The sequence below is a fragment of the Polypterus senegalus genome, chromosome 14 (genome assembly GCF_016835505.1).
Source record: "Polypterus senegalus isolate Bchr_013 chromosome 14, ASM1683550v1, whole genome shotgun sequence".
Classification (NCBI taxonomy): domain Eukaryota; kingdom Metazoa; phylum Chordata; class Cladistia; order Polypteriformes; family Polypteridae; genus Polypterus; species Polypterus senegalus.
The window spans coordinates 134,207,606-134,222,801 of NC_053167.1; the positions used below are offsets into that span (position 1 = coordinate 134,207,606).

The window sequence follows — 15,196 nt, forward strand, 5'->3', positions numbered from 1 at the left end:
AACTAAGCAGCGAGGAACTTTGGGGGTTACCCTTGGAGATCAGCATGCTCCTGGCATAGAATGGCATATTTCTTGATAAAGTTGTTTAATTTTGGCGATGATTTAACCTGTAACTGAATCTTTGGAATGCCAGTACCTTGTAACCCATTTTAACAGAATATCAAGGAGTTTTGACAGACCTGACCATTAGAACAATGAGGAATGGTTGCTGAAATTAAGGCTTTGCAGTCATATATGAATAATAAATTAAATATCAGTAATAGTAAGGAGTGATAGCCATTAGTAACACTAGTAATGTATTGCCTGTGTTTTTAAATCAATGTAATGGTAACTTGATGAAAAAGTATCGATTTCTATGAGAAAGTGACAAATTCTGGGTGTTTATATATACTATCAGTCAAAAGTTTGGAAACACCGATAGTATATGACATTGACGTCTGAAATAAATTCGTCCTGTGTTGTCAATGAGAGGCTGGAGAACTTCAATTCCCAAGAAGCTTAGCGTGGAAGGGGTGGGAGTCCGGGTTACAGCGCCGTCGTACATGCGCGGTTACTGTGGTAACCCAAGTATACAGCGCAGCGAAGCTAAGAAAAGGGGTAAGAAAACTGCATGAGAAGTTTTTTGCTTGTTTAATTGATTGAATTAGTAGCTGAGTTGACGCGACAAAATAACAAAAGGTAGTGAGTAACTCCCGTATTAAAATGCCTTTTTATCAGGAAAAGCATTTGTTTTAATAATTCAAGCAACATTTAACATGCGGATATGCTGGGTCTTGTTTAGAAAGCGGACGCCCTCAGTATACGCCAGGGTTCAACTTTTAGGATTAGGCACCCTTACTCTATTTTAAGATTTGGCACCTAATCTAAATTTTAAGATTAGGGACCCTGTTGTATCTGACCTTACCCACACGAACCTTAAGTTCAGGGTTTGTAGTAGGAGCTTTTGCTCTGTACCACCTATTCGAAAAATGATTCGTAGGTAAAAAGACGCTCACAAATCACGTTGCGATGCTCTGCTCTTATTTATTCAGCAAGCAAATATGGAAAATGTAACGTAAAACATATGAAAATCGGTTGATTTCGTTTCATGAATTATAAAAATTCAGAAAAGGGGAATAGACGTATGTGGGTTTTATCTAGAAAAGGCACCCACCACTTGTGTTTCTTGTGCTTTAATTCAAACTGTACAATAAATCTTTATATATATATATATATATATATATATATATATATATATATATATATATATATATATATATATATATATATATATGTCAGTGCAGATGACTGAAGCCGATCGTAACCGTGACTTTACAGTTCTACACTTTTGCTACCAGTGGAGTATTACACACTCGTATACAATAATGACATTACACTACATTTTGTTTTTCTCCATATATATATATATATATATATATATATATATATATATATATATATATATATATATATATATATATACAAGTTTCTGGCATGAGTTGTTTTAGCTGTTTACAACGGCCGATTCTGTTAAGCCTATAGGTCATAGCTTTCTTCGTAGTAGTGTCAATCTTTGCACCGCGGGACAGCACCGCCTACCTTCAGCCCAGTGTGGGATTGGAAGATGATAATGGATGCATGGAATAATCATGGCCTTACTTTCTGAATACCTCATAGTCATTCGTAATATCCAGCCAGGCTGACTTTATACAATGCATTTACAACCAGCTCCATTACAGGATATTCAATTCAGTTTTTTTTTTTTTTTTTTTTGTATAGCCTTTACATACAATCTCAGAGCAACTACAAGGGTTTTCGGTCGTAGAGCATGCAGAAGGCATTAAATAAATCATTCAGTAATAACAATCCTGTTCAATCAAGTACTGCAATGGACTTCCACATGTCTATTTAAGGCTCATCCCCGCCTTGACCTGATTCTGCAGTGGAAGTTTTGCTGTATTACTGAATTAAAAGTTTATTTATTTTTTTTTAAAAAAATAGTTAAAAGACCCCAGAGAGATAACAACCCAGTAACTACCCAGAGAGCTATTTAATACAAATACAAAAAATTGCCTTATCTCAACTCGTAAGATCACTGAAACACTCAGTTAACTATCATGTGTCAGCTTATATTGGACATTAGGGTGAAACTGCAAATAAATTAAATCAATGAAATAATAAAATAACGTAATATAAAATGACAATGTGGCATGGTGGTGCTGTGAGCAGCTGCTGCCTTGCAGTTAGGAGACCCGAGTTCGCTTCCCGGGTCCTCCCTGTGTGGAGTTTGCATGTTCTCCCCGTGTCTGCGTGGGTTTCCTCCGGGTACTCTGGTTTCTTCCCACAGTCCTAAGACATGCTGGTTAGGTGCATTGGGGATCCTAAATTGTCCCTAGTGTGTGCTTGGTGTGTGTGTGTGTGTGCCCTGCCTGGGGTTTATTTCCTGCCTTGCATCCTGTGTTGGCTGGGATTGGCTCCAGCAGACCTGTAGTTAGGATATAGCGGGTTGGATAATGGATGGATGGATAAAATGACAATCAACATGAGTTCATGAAAGGTGTGGGAGCCTCTGCACCAATAACCCTACCAAGCTCTCACAATAATCTAAGAAAATTTATAAACTGTTAAGACTTGGGGAAAAATATGATTTTACTTTCAAAAGGAAGGAAAATGGAGGGCACTTATCTAAAAAGATTTAATCATCAGTCACAAGATCAGTGTGGCTCTTCACACACAAAAAAAGAAAACAAAATACAGAATTATTTGATTATAACATATTTTGAAACAATGCTCACAAAGTAAGGTGCTATATGAGAGACTGATTGGCCAGTAAATTGCAAAGCACGCTGTTGTGCAGTTCACTATAAAAGATGCCATGTAAGAAAAACTAACTGTACTGTGATTTGTTATATATCACTAGCTATAAATTCCATTATGTAAAATAAAGCTTAATGTTCCAAAAAGTATAAAGATCTTTGTGCTCACCCTAAAAGGTGCTATTGAAAATCATTCATGATTGACTAATTGGTTAAAAACCCATTTTGCGGAGGGTTCACAGTAAAAGGTGCTTTAAATGAATAGTTGGCAAACAATTATGCATTTCATTATGAAGTGCTTAATAAATGTAAAGTGCTTCATGATGGAGCTCATTATGAATGACTAGCCATCCTCGAGAGCGCTGCCCACGTAGTAGTGAAACAGGAGAGTGAGGAGCGCCCCACCTGGCTCCCCACTCCCGACGTCACACTTCCCCTCCCCTTCGCCGGCAGCCTCTGTCTGAGATTAGCGCAAATACATCGCTCCAGCAAATGAACTATGATTCTTAGCCCGATGAGAGAAGTCGCAAGATCAACTGGTATATTCAAGCAAATTATAAAAACAAGCCCCATCTAAATCCCTTAAGTCACAGGTGTCGAACTCCAGGCCTGGAGGGCCGCAGTGGCTGCAGGTTTTCATTCTAACCCTTTTCCTAATCAGTGACCTGTTTTCACTGCTAATTAACTGCTTCTCCTTTCATTTTAATATCCCTTTTTTAAGGATTCAGTCTTCTGAATTGATTCTTTTCTTCATTAAATGGCAGCCAAACAGAACGAGACATGAAACGAGCCAGCATATGACCAGCTAAATTGGGGTTTCAAACTCCAGCCAATTTCACTCCAACCAGTTCCTTAAAGAGAAGCCGATTCTTGCTGTTAATTAACCCCATTACTTATTTCCACGGCTTGCTGCTGCTCTTATTCTGCTACAGTAGACATTTCCCAAATTGTTGATTTTCTGTTTCTGATTATATACCTGAGAGATGAACCTTACCGAGACCATCACCTTTCTTTATGTTCAGATAATGTGGTGAGCTGGTCACTTGCTCATTTTGTGTCTCATTATTGTTTGGCTGCTAATTAAGGAAAAAGAAACAACTAAGCGGCCTGAGTCAAGTTAATTAAAACTAAGGCAGAACAAGTGAATTAGCAGCAAAAACTGGTCACTAATGAAGAAGAGGTTTAGGATGAAAACCTGCAGTCACTGCGGCCCACCAGGATCGGAGTTCGACACCCCTGCCTTAAGTAGTTCTCTCGTTCGCTAGCCAAGCAGACATAAGGTGTGATCCGAAGCTGGCACGTGAGTGAGGAGGGTCCCTCCCACCTCCCCTCGGCCCGCTGCATGTCTCTCGAATTTGCGCAAATAAATCGGTACAGCAAGCAAACTATGATACTTAGCTCGATGAGAAAAGTCATAAAATCAACTGGAACGTTCAAGCAAATTATAGAAGAAAAACCTGATCTAAATCTCTTAAGTAGTTCTCTCGTGAAAAGCAGACAGACAGACATTGGATGTTCTATATATAGAGATGAAATAAAACATGGACTACACCATGGAAAGCTTTATATTCATGAACCAACTGAATGCTTTGTGGTGGAGCTTAACATGAAAGCTGCTATTTAAAATAACTTTTCACGAAACTGTGTTGGTCTTATTAATTAACCAAACAACAAAATGTGTTTATTTGCAAAGATGGTCATCTGCATCTTCCTGAAGACCTCATTTCCTTAAGGATGTCAGTTGTAGCTCAGTCTTTCCACATCTTCGGCCTGCGAGCTGGAGTCACCAACAATGTGTGCTACAATGATGAGCAGACCATCATTTTCCCTTCCGGCAACAACTGTGTGAGATACAACGTTGACCAGAAATGGCAGAAGTTTATTCCAGGTAATGATGTGACACATGTCTCCTGTCATTGTGGCTCTTAACATATGTTGTAGAATAAGGGAATGATTGCCCCATTTTCTTATTGTGGGTGACAGCAGGTCCCAAGTACTAGTAGAACTGGACATGAGACTGCAGCTAACCCTGAAGTGGAGGCCACTCCATCACATGGCCCACTCAATGAACCAGACACACACGGCATCAGTCTACAACAGCCAATCTACCCTAATAAGCACATGTGTGGAACACAGGGGGGATATATAACCCTTACATAGTCAGTGATCTAATTGGGATTTAAACCTAGGACACTGAATATGTGAGGAAGCAACTAATATGTGTTGTACCCTATTGGTACTGGAACTTTTTAACTATTTGGGGCCCTCACAATCCTCAAAGGCCTTGACAAAGTCAGTCAAAAATGGTTCTGCCAGGTAAGAATGAAGAATATTATGGAAGGTGCCCTAACAAGGAGCGTATTTAGGGCTGAGAACAGAAAGCACTTCTACTCACAAAGAGTGCTTGGAAATTGATACAAACTGCACGTTGTAGTTGAAGCAGTGCCCCCTGATGACTTTTAACAATTGCCAGGGTGAGATATTGGGACAAGTTCTATATGATCTTGGTGAACTCATAATTGAATTAAGGTACTGCTGTGTGCTCAGCCTTGTTTCTGTCGTATCTACTCCAGGCAGCTCAGTAGTCCCATGCATTCCCCAGTAAGTACCCATACATTAGGAACCTATAATACTGACTTAATGGCCTCCTCTCAGTCTGGCTTCATTGGGCTGTGACTTTAGACATGCACTGGGGAGGTTTGCAGCTGAGTGTGAAGCGGCCTGATTGAGAATTAGCACCTCCAAGCCTGAGGTAATGGTTCTAAGCCAGAAGAGGGTGGAGTGCTCACTCCGGGTTTGGAGTAGGGTGCTGCCTCGAGTAGAGGATTTTAAGTATCTTGGGATCTTGTTCACTAGTGAGGGACGAAGGGAGCAGCATCCGCAGTTATGTCAGGCTTGGTGAAGATTTAGTGGTCAATTTACCAGTCAATCTACATTCTACCCATACTTAAAGTCACAAGCTGTGGATGGTGACTGAAGAACAAGAATGCGGATGCAAGCAGCAGAAACGAGTTTCCTTTGCAGGTTATCTGGGCTGAGCCTCAGATAGATAGATACTTTATTAATCCCAAGGGGATTAAGCGCAGACATTTGGGATAAGCTAAACATAGAGCTGCTGCTTCTCCACATTGAAGGTGAGGTGGATCAGGCATCTTATTAGAAAACCTCCTGGACACCCTGAGGGTGAGGTTGTTGGGAAAAGAGATGTCTGGGCATCATTGCTTAGACTGCTGCCTCTGGACCCTTGTCATGGATAATTAGCAGGAAATGAATGGATGGATGGATCTTCATTCATTTTTTTATGTTCTTTCCCTCAGTACCCACATGTAAATTGGCAGGCATACATGTCAAAAAAAAATCACCAATTAGTACACTTGCTGTTTTCACTCTTGCCTGTATTATAGCGCTGTCTTCATTTTTTAGGGTCAGAGAAGAGTCAGGGCATTATAGCTCTAGCCATCAGCCCAAACAGGCGCTACCTGGCAGTGTCTGAAAGAGGTGACAGAGGCACCATCACCGTGTACGACCTGCAGCATGACCAAAGCAAAAAGAGGAAGGTCCTGAGTGCAGGGGATGCCCCGGTGCAGGAGTTTCTCTGCATGGCTTTCTCTCCTGACTCCAAGTATTTGATTGGGCAGGCGGGAGCGCCAGATTGGAACCTGTTTTACTGGATGTGGGAGAAGCAGAAAGTCATGGCTGCGGTGAAGTCTACCAACCCAGCAAATCCTGTTTACCAGGTAAGAGGAAGGCAGAGGCACAAAACTTATTTGTTTGGCATGGCAGGGACCATTCCCCAGGGGCCATGCTAAGAATGTGTGGTGGCTGTCCTTGTCATTTGGAATAAACTACAAGAAGATATCCATACAATTATTACATTGTGTGTTTGAGAGGAGCTGGAACTCATCACAGGCAGCATAGAACAAAAGGTAGGAGCCCACTCTAGACAGGGTGCAAGTTAATAGCAGGGCATATTCACGCACAATCAGCCAAGGTGGGTCACAAATCATCCTAACATCTGCATATTAGTGAGGTGAGAGAAAGCCAGAGTATATGGAAACAGGAAAAGTATGAGAACTTCAAAGAGACTGACCCAAGCAGGCGCACAACCCATGTCTCTGCTGTTATTTTCTCAACTAAACTATTCTGCTGCACTACCACAGAAATATTTACTAGATGTAATAATGTTAATTGGTTCCTTTGGGTGAAGTGGTGGCTCTGAGGGTAGGGCTCTGCACTGGTAATCGAAAGGTTGCTGGTTCAAATCCTGTAAATGCCAAAAGTGACTCTACTTCGTTGGGCCCTTGAGCAAAGCCCTTAACCTACAATTGCTTTGTCCTGAGTATGACGTTAATCTGCATCCAACCCTGCATGTAGGCCCACCAGCTTGCAGGGAAAAACCTAGGGGTTGGTGGCAGAATTGTCACTCCACCCACCATAGAAAACCTCCCACTGGTTCCATTCCATCTGAACTAGTGTGGTGCTGAGGTGTCACCCGCCACATGGCTGCACTCGGGTCCTAATCTGGGATCCTGAGTTGGTTTGTCATGTGGTGGGTGTGGCAATGCGCTGTATCAGCGCCTGCTCCTAACCTCTTCTCTTCCTTAAAACACAATATAGGTAAAAAAAAATGTGCATTCCTTTAAGAAGAAAGGGATGCAGCTTCTACCATCACATAGACGAGTAATTTGTTTCAAAAAATGAAGGTGAAAAAAGCATCTTCAACATGTATGTTACCGTCAGGCAGCTGGTAGGCTTGTGTCCAACAGCTTACGAAAGTGAGGCACAGCACCTGGTGTGGTGACCAGAATAAAAATAGACATGTGGATGATGTCTGTGAACTAATAAATGAGCTAAAGCCAGTAAATCACAAACACAGTTATGCACTGAACCTGAGAAAAACTTCAAAAAGGATACTAAAAAGGAATGTGCCATTTAATGATGATGTTAACATTTCCTTAAAGAAGGAAGGTTTAGCAAAGGTTTTAGTGACATGCATGTCTCATTCTGGTGCTGGTTCAAATCTGATGATATCTTATTGTGTCTTGAGTTTCGTTTATGTGCTGGAAGGAACCAGAAGAGGCAAGCAATGAGGCAGGGCTACTCAAACATCATTGCTTGCCTGATTAGTTGAAGTTGTGATAAAGCCTCGGGGCAGTGGTGCAACCATTAGGGCGCCAAGCCAACAGTTCTGTTTTTAACTGGTATTTTAAAACAAAAAAGTCCAAAACAAAATGCAGATTAGTGTGTGGCATCCTGGTGATTTTCCTCAAACAAATGTTAAAATGATAGACCCCAACAGTTCTGTCTCTCTCTCTCTCTCTCTCTCTCTCTCTCTGTCACACACAAACACAAGTTGTCCAGGGTCAAAAGACAACCTTCCCAGCTTTATCTTTCCATATTTATAGGCCTTGGCTTAAGCAGGCCAGAACCAAAACAGCCCATTAGGGATAGGGATTATGCCTTCTCTCCTGGCGATGCTTGGAGCTGTGAAGAAAGCAGATACAGCTATCAGTCGTACCTCCTCTCGCCCCAAGATAGTATTTCCGAAATTACCAAAGCCAACCAGAAAATCCAATGCACATGTGTATTACAAATTCTTCATTGCTGGATGCAGAAGTAGTTAGTTAATTGATTACATTTATATAGCACTTTTCAGGCTACTCAAAGCACTATATATATATATATATATATATATACAGTATAGTACAGTATATACAGTAGGAAGCCACTTCAGCTACCACTAATGTGCAGAATCCATTTGGATGATGTAATGGCAGTCATTTTTGTGCCAATACACTCACTGCACATTACACAGTAGCTATTAGGTGGTGAGGGGTGAGACACATAGTCAGGGACATGGGATGATAAGTGGTCCAGAATGGATGGGGCTTTGATGGGCAATTTAGCCAGGAGATTGGGATACATCCTACTCTTTTTCCAGAGATGCCCAGCTATCTATTATGACCTCAGAGAGTCAGGACCGCAGTTTTACACCTCATCCGAAGGATGATACCATTTTTCAGCACAGTGTCCCCATCACTATACATTGGGACACTGGGATCCACATACAGATCACAAGTTAAGTCCCCTCTTGCTTGTCTCATCAACACCTCTTCTAGCAGCAATCCATGCTTTCCTGGTTGGTCTCCCATCCAAGTACTAACTGAGCCTACACATGCTTAGCTGCAAGTGGATTGATTACCTGTTCTGAACAGCAGGTGCTATAGCTGCTGTAAAGTTAGGCCACAGTGTACCACTTAAATTAGTGATGGGTGGATGAAGCCCCATGAATATTTTGAGGCTTCTGCCTGATTGTGCCAGATAAAGATGTAAAGGTTTGGAGCTTCAAAAATAATAACATTTGGTGGTTTACGGAAATCATAGCAGCCATTAGTTCAAGATAGCAGAAGAGGCATGCATGCAAGTCCTTCTTGATTGCATAGTTTCAGTGCAACAAATGCACTAAGAGCCTAAGAACATTGTCATTAAAATGCTGCCGTACATGTACTTGTTAGTATGACAGCAACCATTATGGCTACATTATAAGACACTAGGGATTCATAATTATGTGACACTTTTTCACATGACATGGATGTGGTGAGAGAAGACATGCAGGTGATGGGTGTGACAGAGCAAGATGTAGAGGACAGGAAGATGTGGCAACCCCTAACGGGAGCAGCTGAAAGAAGAAGAATGTTTTGTTTAAAGGCAGTGTAAAAGATTAATATTTTCCTATTAGTGTTTGGGCTATAATAGTACTAAGGGACACATATAATCATAATAGGGTTTTGGGAATGAACAGGGCAACATGAAAGGGTCAGTTTATAAGTTTAGAGTATTAATAACCCATTATAGGCTCCACAAGAGAAGAATAGTAAAGCATTTAACTTATTTTTGGATAACAAGTTGAAATGTTCTTATGATCTTGATTGCCTTTCCCCTTCTCTGGTTTCAATATTTAATTAAATAGTTTCTCTGTATGAAGTCCTATCAAGTACTTTCCATTTTCTTTTTATAGCTGGTAGGATGCGGGATAGTTCAAAACTTATAACCTGTTAGATCTTTCCCGGTGGTTCAGTCATGTGATAATTGGAATATGATAGAAAACCTGACACAATGTGCTTCACAACAAAAATTAGCTTTAATGTCACAGTGTCAAAAGTTCCATCCCTGTCTAAGATCCTAACTAGGGAATCCATTCCCAGACGGGTTTATCCATTCCCGGGAATTTGGGAATCCCACATGTCATTCCCAGGAATCCCAGGCTCCCGGGGGTGACACAGTGCATGGGCATTTCACATGTGAATGGTTTTAGAATGACTGACACTTATTTTTAATAAAACTACTATAATATGTTGACACCAATAAAAGACTAACCTTATCTACAAGCAGTTCATGCTGTCATAAGTACATGTATCTAGTTAGTTGTGGTAATATGAGTGTAGAAAGCACAACGTTTACAGCATGTGGTCATCCAGGCAAGAACGCACCTTCTTCAGAGTACCCAAGCAGCTGAGAAAACACGCTCTGCCTCCACAGAAGTAGGCGGCACAGTCATCAGATGTTGATACATTTGTTCTAAACAACACCCGCGCTTGCTGTTGCTCTGAAACACGGCCATTTCAGCTTTTACTGATGAATCCAGTTTCTTGTCATCATTCTGTGATGGCAAGTTTCTTGGCACAGATAATGCGGATGCAACAGACTGACACATTTATTTTCAAGTTGCTGTTCAAAGCTGTTGTCTGACAGACGTTACTGAAGTCTGCCCCGTCCTGGCATTCGTGAGCTGCAGAGTGCAGACTCCTCCCAGTCCACTGTGGTCATTCTTAGTGGGAGCCGGGAGACTGACTGCTGCTGGTCTGTTGTTGACTTACTTAATCAGCAACACACTACACCGTGAGCCAAAAAACTGTGCCACCTAATTATTTTCAACTATAACTCTTTTATTTCTTGATCGATTTTTAGACTTTTACACGCTATATATGCGAGCTTGGCCGTTCCTGGTTTCCCAGGAATTATAGCAGTTTCATTCCCGGGAATGCAGGAATGAAAAATGTCCGGGAATCCTGGGCTCCCCGTAATCAGGAGCCCGGGAATTGATTCCCTAATCCTAACCCCATGTACCCTTAGGTGGAACCTTTGAAGAGACAGGCATTGCCCTGATGTGCCACAAAACACATCATTATATTCATTTTTGCATTTATTTATTTTGTATGGTATTTGCATTTTCTATGTAATATTGCTTTTTATTCACTGATACTGAAGGTATTTTATTTATAATACTGTAGTTTCTCTAAAAACAGGGCAACATGTTGATGTGTGGTTAGACACCTTGGTAAATTCCAGTGTTGGGTTTTTAACTCCTATATCCCAAAGATAGGTGTTTTAGGAGAGTTGTGACTCTAATTTGTTCCCGTGTGAGTGAGGGTGGCTATGCTTGTGTGCCTTGTGATGGACTGGAAGCTCACCTAGGGATAGTTCTTGCCTTGGGCCCAGTGCTACTGGAATAAGCTCTGGTTCCCTATGATCCAAAAATGAGTTACATGGGTTCGGTATTGGATCGATCAATTGAATGATTTCAACATTATTTTTTGATAGTGATGACAGGAAAAGGAACTATATAAAAATGTTAAATTATTATTGACCAAGGTGATGGTAGCTGTGATGCAGTAATTGATTTTTTTAACATCTTGTAATGGTGCATGCTGTTAAAGCTGTTATCTCTCTATTATAAAAAAAATCTTGGGCGGGAAACAAGGCGTGATGTTTTCGGAAGGCACTTTGACATCCCGCGAGAGACACTTTAACGTCCCGCGAGACAAGGCAAAAGGACAGCTGCTGTACAGGCTTTTAAATGATCAACACGCAGCTCGACAAGCAGAACACGCACCTCTGCAGCAGCAGCACAATGCCAGTAGCTGATCCGTCTGTTTCTCCTTAGTGTGCGTTCACCTCCCCCGTTTCACAACGCAAGTGGCAGAGATACGAAGTGGCTGTAGCATAGCGTGCCCCTGAGGGTGAGCAAAGCGAACGAGACATGATCATCCCAGAGAGACACTTGAACGTCATGTGAGACTAGATATTACAACCTTAGGAAGCAAGAACCATGAGACGTTGACTTTTGCACATCACGCTCTACTTACAAATAATTTAAAACAAGATCACAGACATCTAACGTAGCAGTTGTTGGAATGCTTTTGGCAGACACACTTCATGTGCTCCCAGGTCTTAAAACAACAACAAGCGACAAGCAGGACATGCAGCTTGGCAGCAGATGATCTGACTGCATCTCCTTAGCATGCGGTCAGTGCAACCCCCGCAACGCGAGCAGCAGAGACATGAAGTGGCAAAAGAACAGCTGCTGTACAGGCTTTTAAATGATCGACACGCAGCTCACCAGCAGCAGCAGCAGCAGCAAGACAGCAGCTGGTCTGACTGCATCTCCTTAGCGTGCGTTCAGCCCCCCACTTCACAACGCGAGCAGCGTTGTACGTCTCACGAGAAAGAGATTTAACCACTCCCAGGGTTGTTTTTATAAAAGTTTTAAAGTAAAAGTGAAATAATGCATATGTAACAATTCCCATGAAAATAACAATCCTTTTGAATTGTATATCCTTTAAACCAAATCTGGGGTTGGGCGAGCAAAGTGAGAAGGGGTTGAAGCCCCCTAGTATAAAAGAAAGGTTGACACACTGTGCAAGCAGAGCACTGTTTGAGACCACTGTCTCACATATACGCCATGTCATCCTCACTCAGTCCATTATATTATTCTCAAAACAGCTTAACCAATTCAGATGTTCAGCCACCCGAAGGTAAAACAGACATGTTTTTTTTTTAATGATTATTAGGAGATGAGACTTACTCAAATGCCTGGCCAAGTTAAGTACCAATAGGTCAACAAATCCTGGAATCTGACCTCAAAAGCACTAACAAAAACAACAACAACATTTATTTATTTTTAGACAAATAATGTAGCTCAAAGTGCTCAAGCTCAAACCACAAATAAGAAATCCACATGCAAAAAATCAATACCCTGAAGTCAAGAAAAGAAAAACATGCACTGACACATCTTTGTAAATGGTATGTGCAGTCTCAGACAACCAGGAAGTGTACACAATGACTTCTGGCTGACATTGAGTAACAAAAGCCATAACAACTGTCAACATAAAGTCCTCACAATGGAGGCAACCACAGAAAAACAAAATGGCGGCACAAGACAATGCTAAAACATATTAAAATTATGAAAACTAATCTGGTTCAAAAAAAACAAATGTTAGCAATAGAATTCAAGGAAAGCATAGAGGAAGGCAAAATATACCAGTTTATCATAACAACAAGGTCTCCTTGCCCCAGGAGTGGTGCCAGTATTGGGTCCCTGTAGGCCTAGGCCCCCATTTTTACTCACTGGCCTACCATGTTTTGTAACTTTGCCTTTTTTTTCTTTACAAACATGCATTTAAAATTTTGTGCCTGTGATTAAAATAATGCAATGTGTACTGAGACAGGAGAGACTGACACAGACAGAGATACACCATGCAGAATGAGGAGGTGTGAGCCCTTGGAAGACCATTGCATAATTATTATTTTGCTTCACAGAAGTGAAGTGGGAAATCACTTAACCCTACTTGTAGCTTGCCTAAGCATATGTCACCACTGTTACAGGCAAGTCACGTTTCACTTTCCCCCGTGCCCTGTCCACTCACACTTGTATTGATTGCAGCCCATACTTCATTACATACCTGCCTACTTGCACCCAACTCATCACGACCCTCTCTTTCCCAAAGGTGAATTGACAAAGTTCCTGACTCCTACCCTCTCACCCACTCATTTATGCACAGTACTTTGGCACCCAGAGGTCCTCCTAACGCAGGCTGTTCTCCAGCCAGGACTACCACACCCTTGGACTGTCAGGTAGTAAACAGAATTTCATAACCTTCCAGATGTTTAATATCAGCATTGACTATTTTGCCACAATGGCAAGTGTAAGCAGCAAATGCTAGCAACGCTAGTAACAAGTGTGCTGAAAGATTTAAGAACACTTCGTTGGTAGATGCTGATGGATTATCAGAGGCCATGCATTTGTCTAATATGGATGAGCCAACAACTCACCAGTTTAATTTTTCCAACTTTCATAGCTTTTACAAGTCATTGATACATCATATCAGGGGCATAATGGAACACAGTGCATTGAAAGACACATTTTTAATGTAAAATATTCAGGTGTAGCTGGTTCACGTTTAAAGTTTGGGAAGTGCGCTTTCAATTGTGCTGCATGCATTCTTCTGTTTGCAAGGACACCTTTATCTTTCTCTCGCTGTTGATTCTGGCTCTTTATTTGTTGGTTAGCCTTTAGGCTTTGTTGTGACTTGTAAAATGGAGTTTGAGTGGTATTCTGCGGTGAAATTTATTAAATTAAAAAAGACCCATTTATGCAACTGAGTGCATCAGTTCTTTGTATATGTACATGTGTGCTCACCTCCCATTATAGCAAACCCTAAGAAGGGATGACCCTGTGTAAGAGAGGACTACAAATCAATCAGTCAATCAACATTTATTTATATAGCACATATTCATACAAAATAAAATGTAGCTCAAAGTGCTTTACAAAATGAGTATAAAAATAGAAGACACAATAAAAAATAAACATAAGCCAACATTAATTAACATAGAATAAGTAATGTCCAATGGCCAGGGTGGACAGAAAAACCAAAAAAAAAAACTCCAAGAGCTGGAGAAAAAAAATAAAATCTGTAGGGATTCCAGACCACGAGACCGCCCAGTACCCTCTGGGCAATCTACCTAACATAAGTCAAACAGTCCTCTTTGTATTTAGGGTTTTCATGGAAGGACCTGATGATGATGGTCACGTAGACTTCTGGCTTTCGGTCCATCAATGTTGGTGCATCATGATGCTTTGAGTAGGTGGTGGTGGCGCAGGTCGCCACCACAAAGAAAAAAAGAAACAAAGGCATTAGGGGATAACTTAATTAAGGACAGACTCACAAATTCAGAAGCTGGAAGAGCACAGCACATATAAAGATCATTAAAAGGTAGGCAGTCAGCTTATTTTCACAAAGTAACCATTTGTAAAAGCAATCATGGCCCTGAACTCAAATAAAACTGCTCCATATCATTTTCTAAATATTTAATATAGACCTTAAGACAACCAGTGCAATTTGTATATATGACAAGTCCAATTTGTATATATTTGTAATGTATTTTTATTACTATTCTTTTTTTTTTCTTCTTGTTTTTTAACTCTTGTCTTACACTGAGTCGACTGCACTTTCAATTCCGTTGTTTCTTTGTAAACAATCTATCTAATTAAAACTTAAGTGGATTTTTATAATTGTGCATTTCAAAATTGATTGTATAGCTAACAGTACAGTGTAATAACA

The 15,196-nt window shown here is 40.9% G+C and overlaps 1 protein-coding gene across 1 annotated transcript in view; it reads left to right on the plus strand.

Annotated features, from left to right (window-relative positions):
- The first annotated feature begins 570 nt into the window (after positions 1-570).
- The window catches only part of cfap57 (cilia and flagella associated protein 57), a 105,130-nt gene continuing 90,504 nt past the window's right edge, over positions 571-15,196 (plus strand). The window contains exons 1-3 of the mRNA XM_039734497.1: positions 571-597; positions 4,489-4,683; positions 6,219-6,532. Coding sequence (XP_039590431.1) covers positions 4,530-4,683; positions 6,219-6,532 — 468 coding nt within the window. The 5' untranslated portion in view covers positions 571-597; positions 4,489-4,529. The remainder of the gene's footprint in view (positions 598-4,488; positions 4,684-6,218; positions 6,533-15,196) is intronic.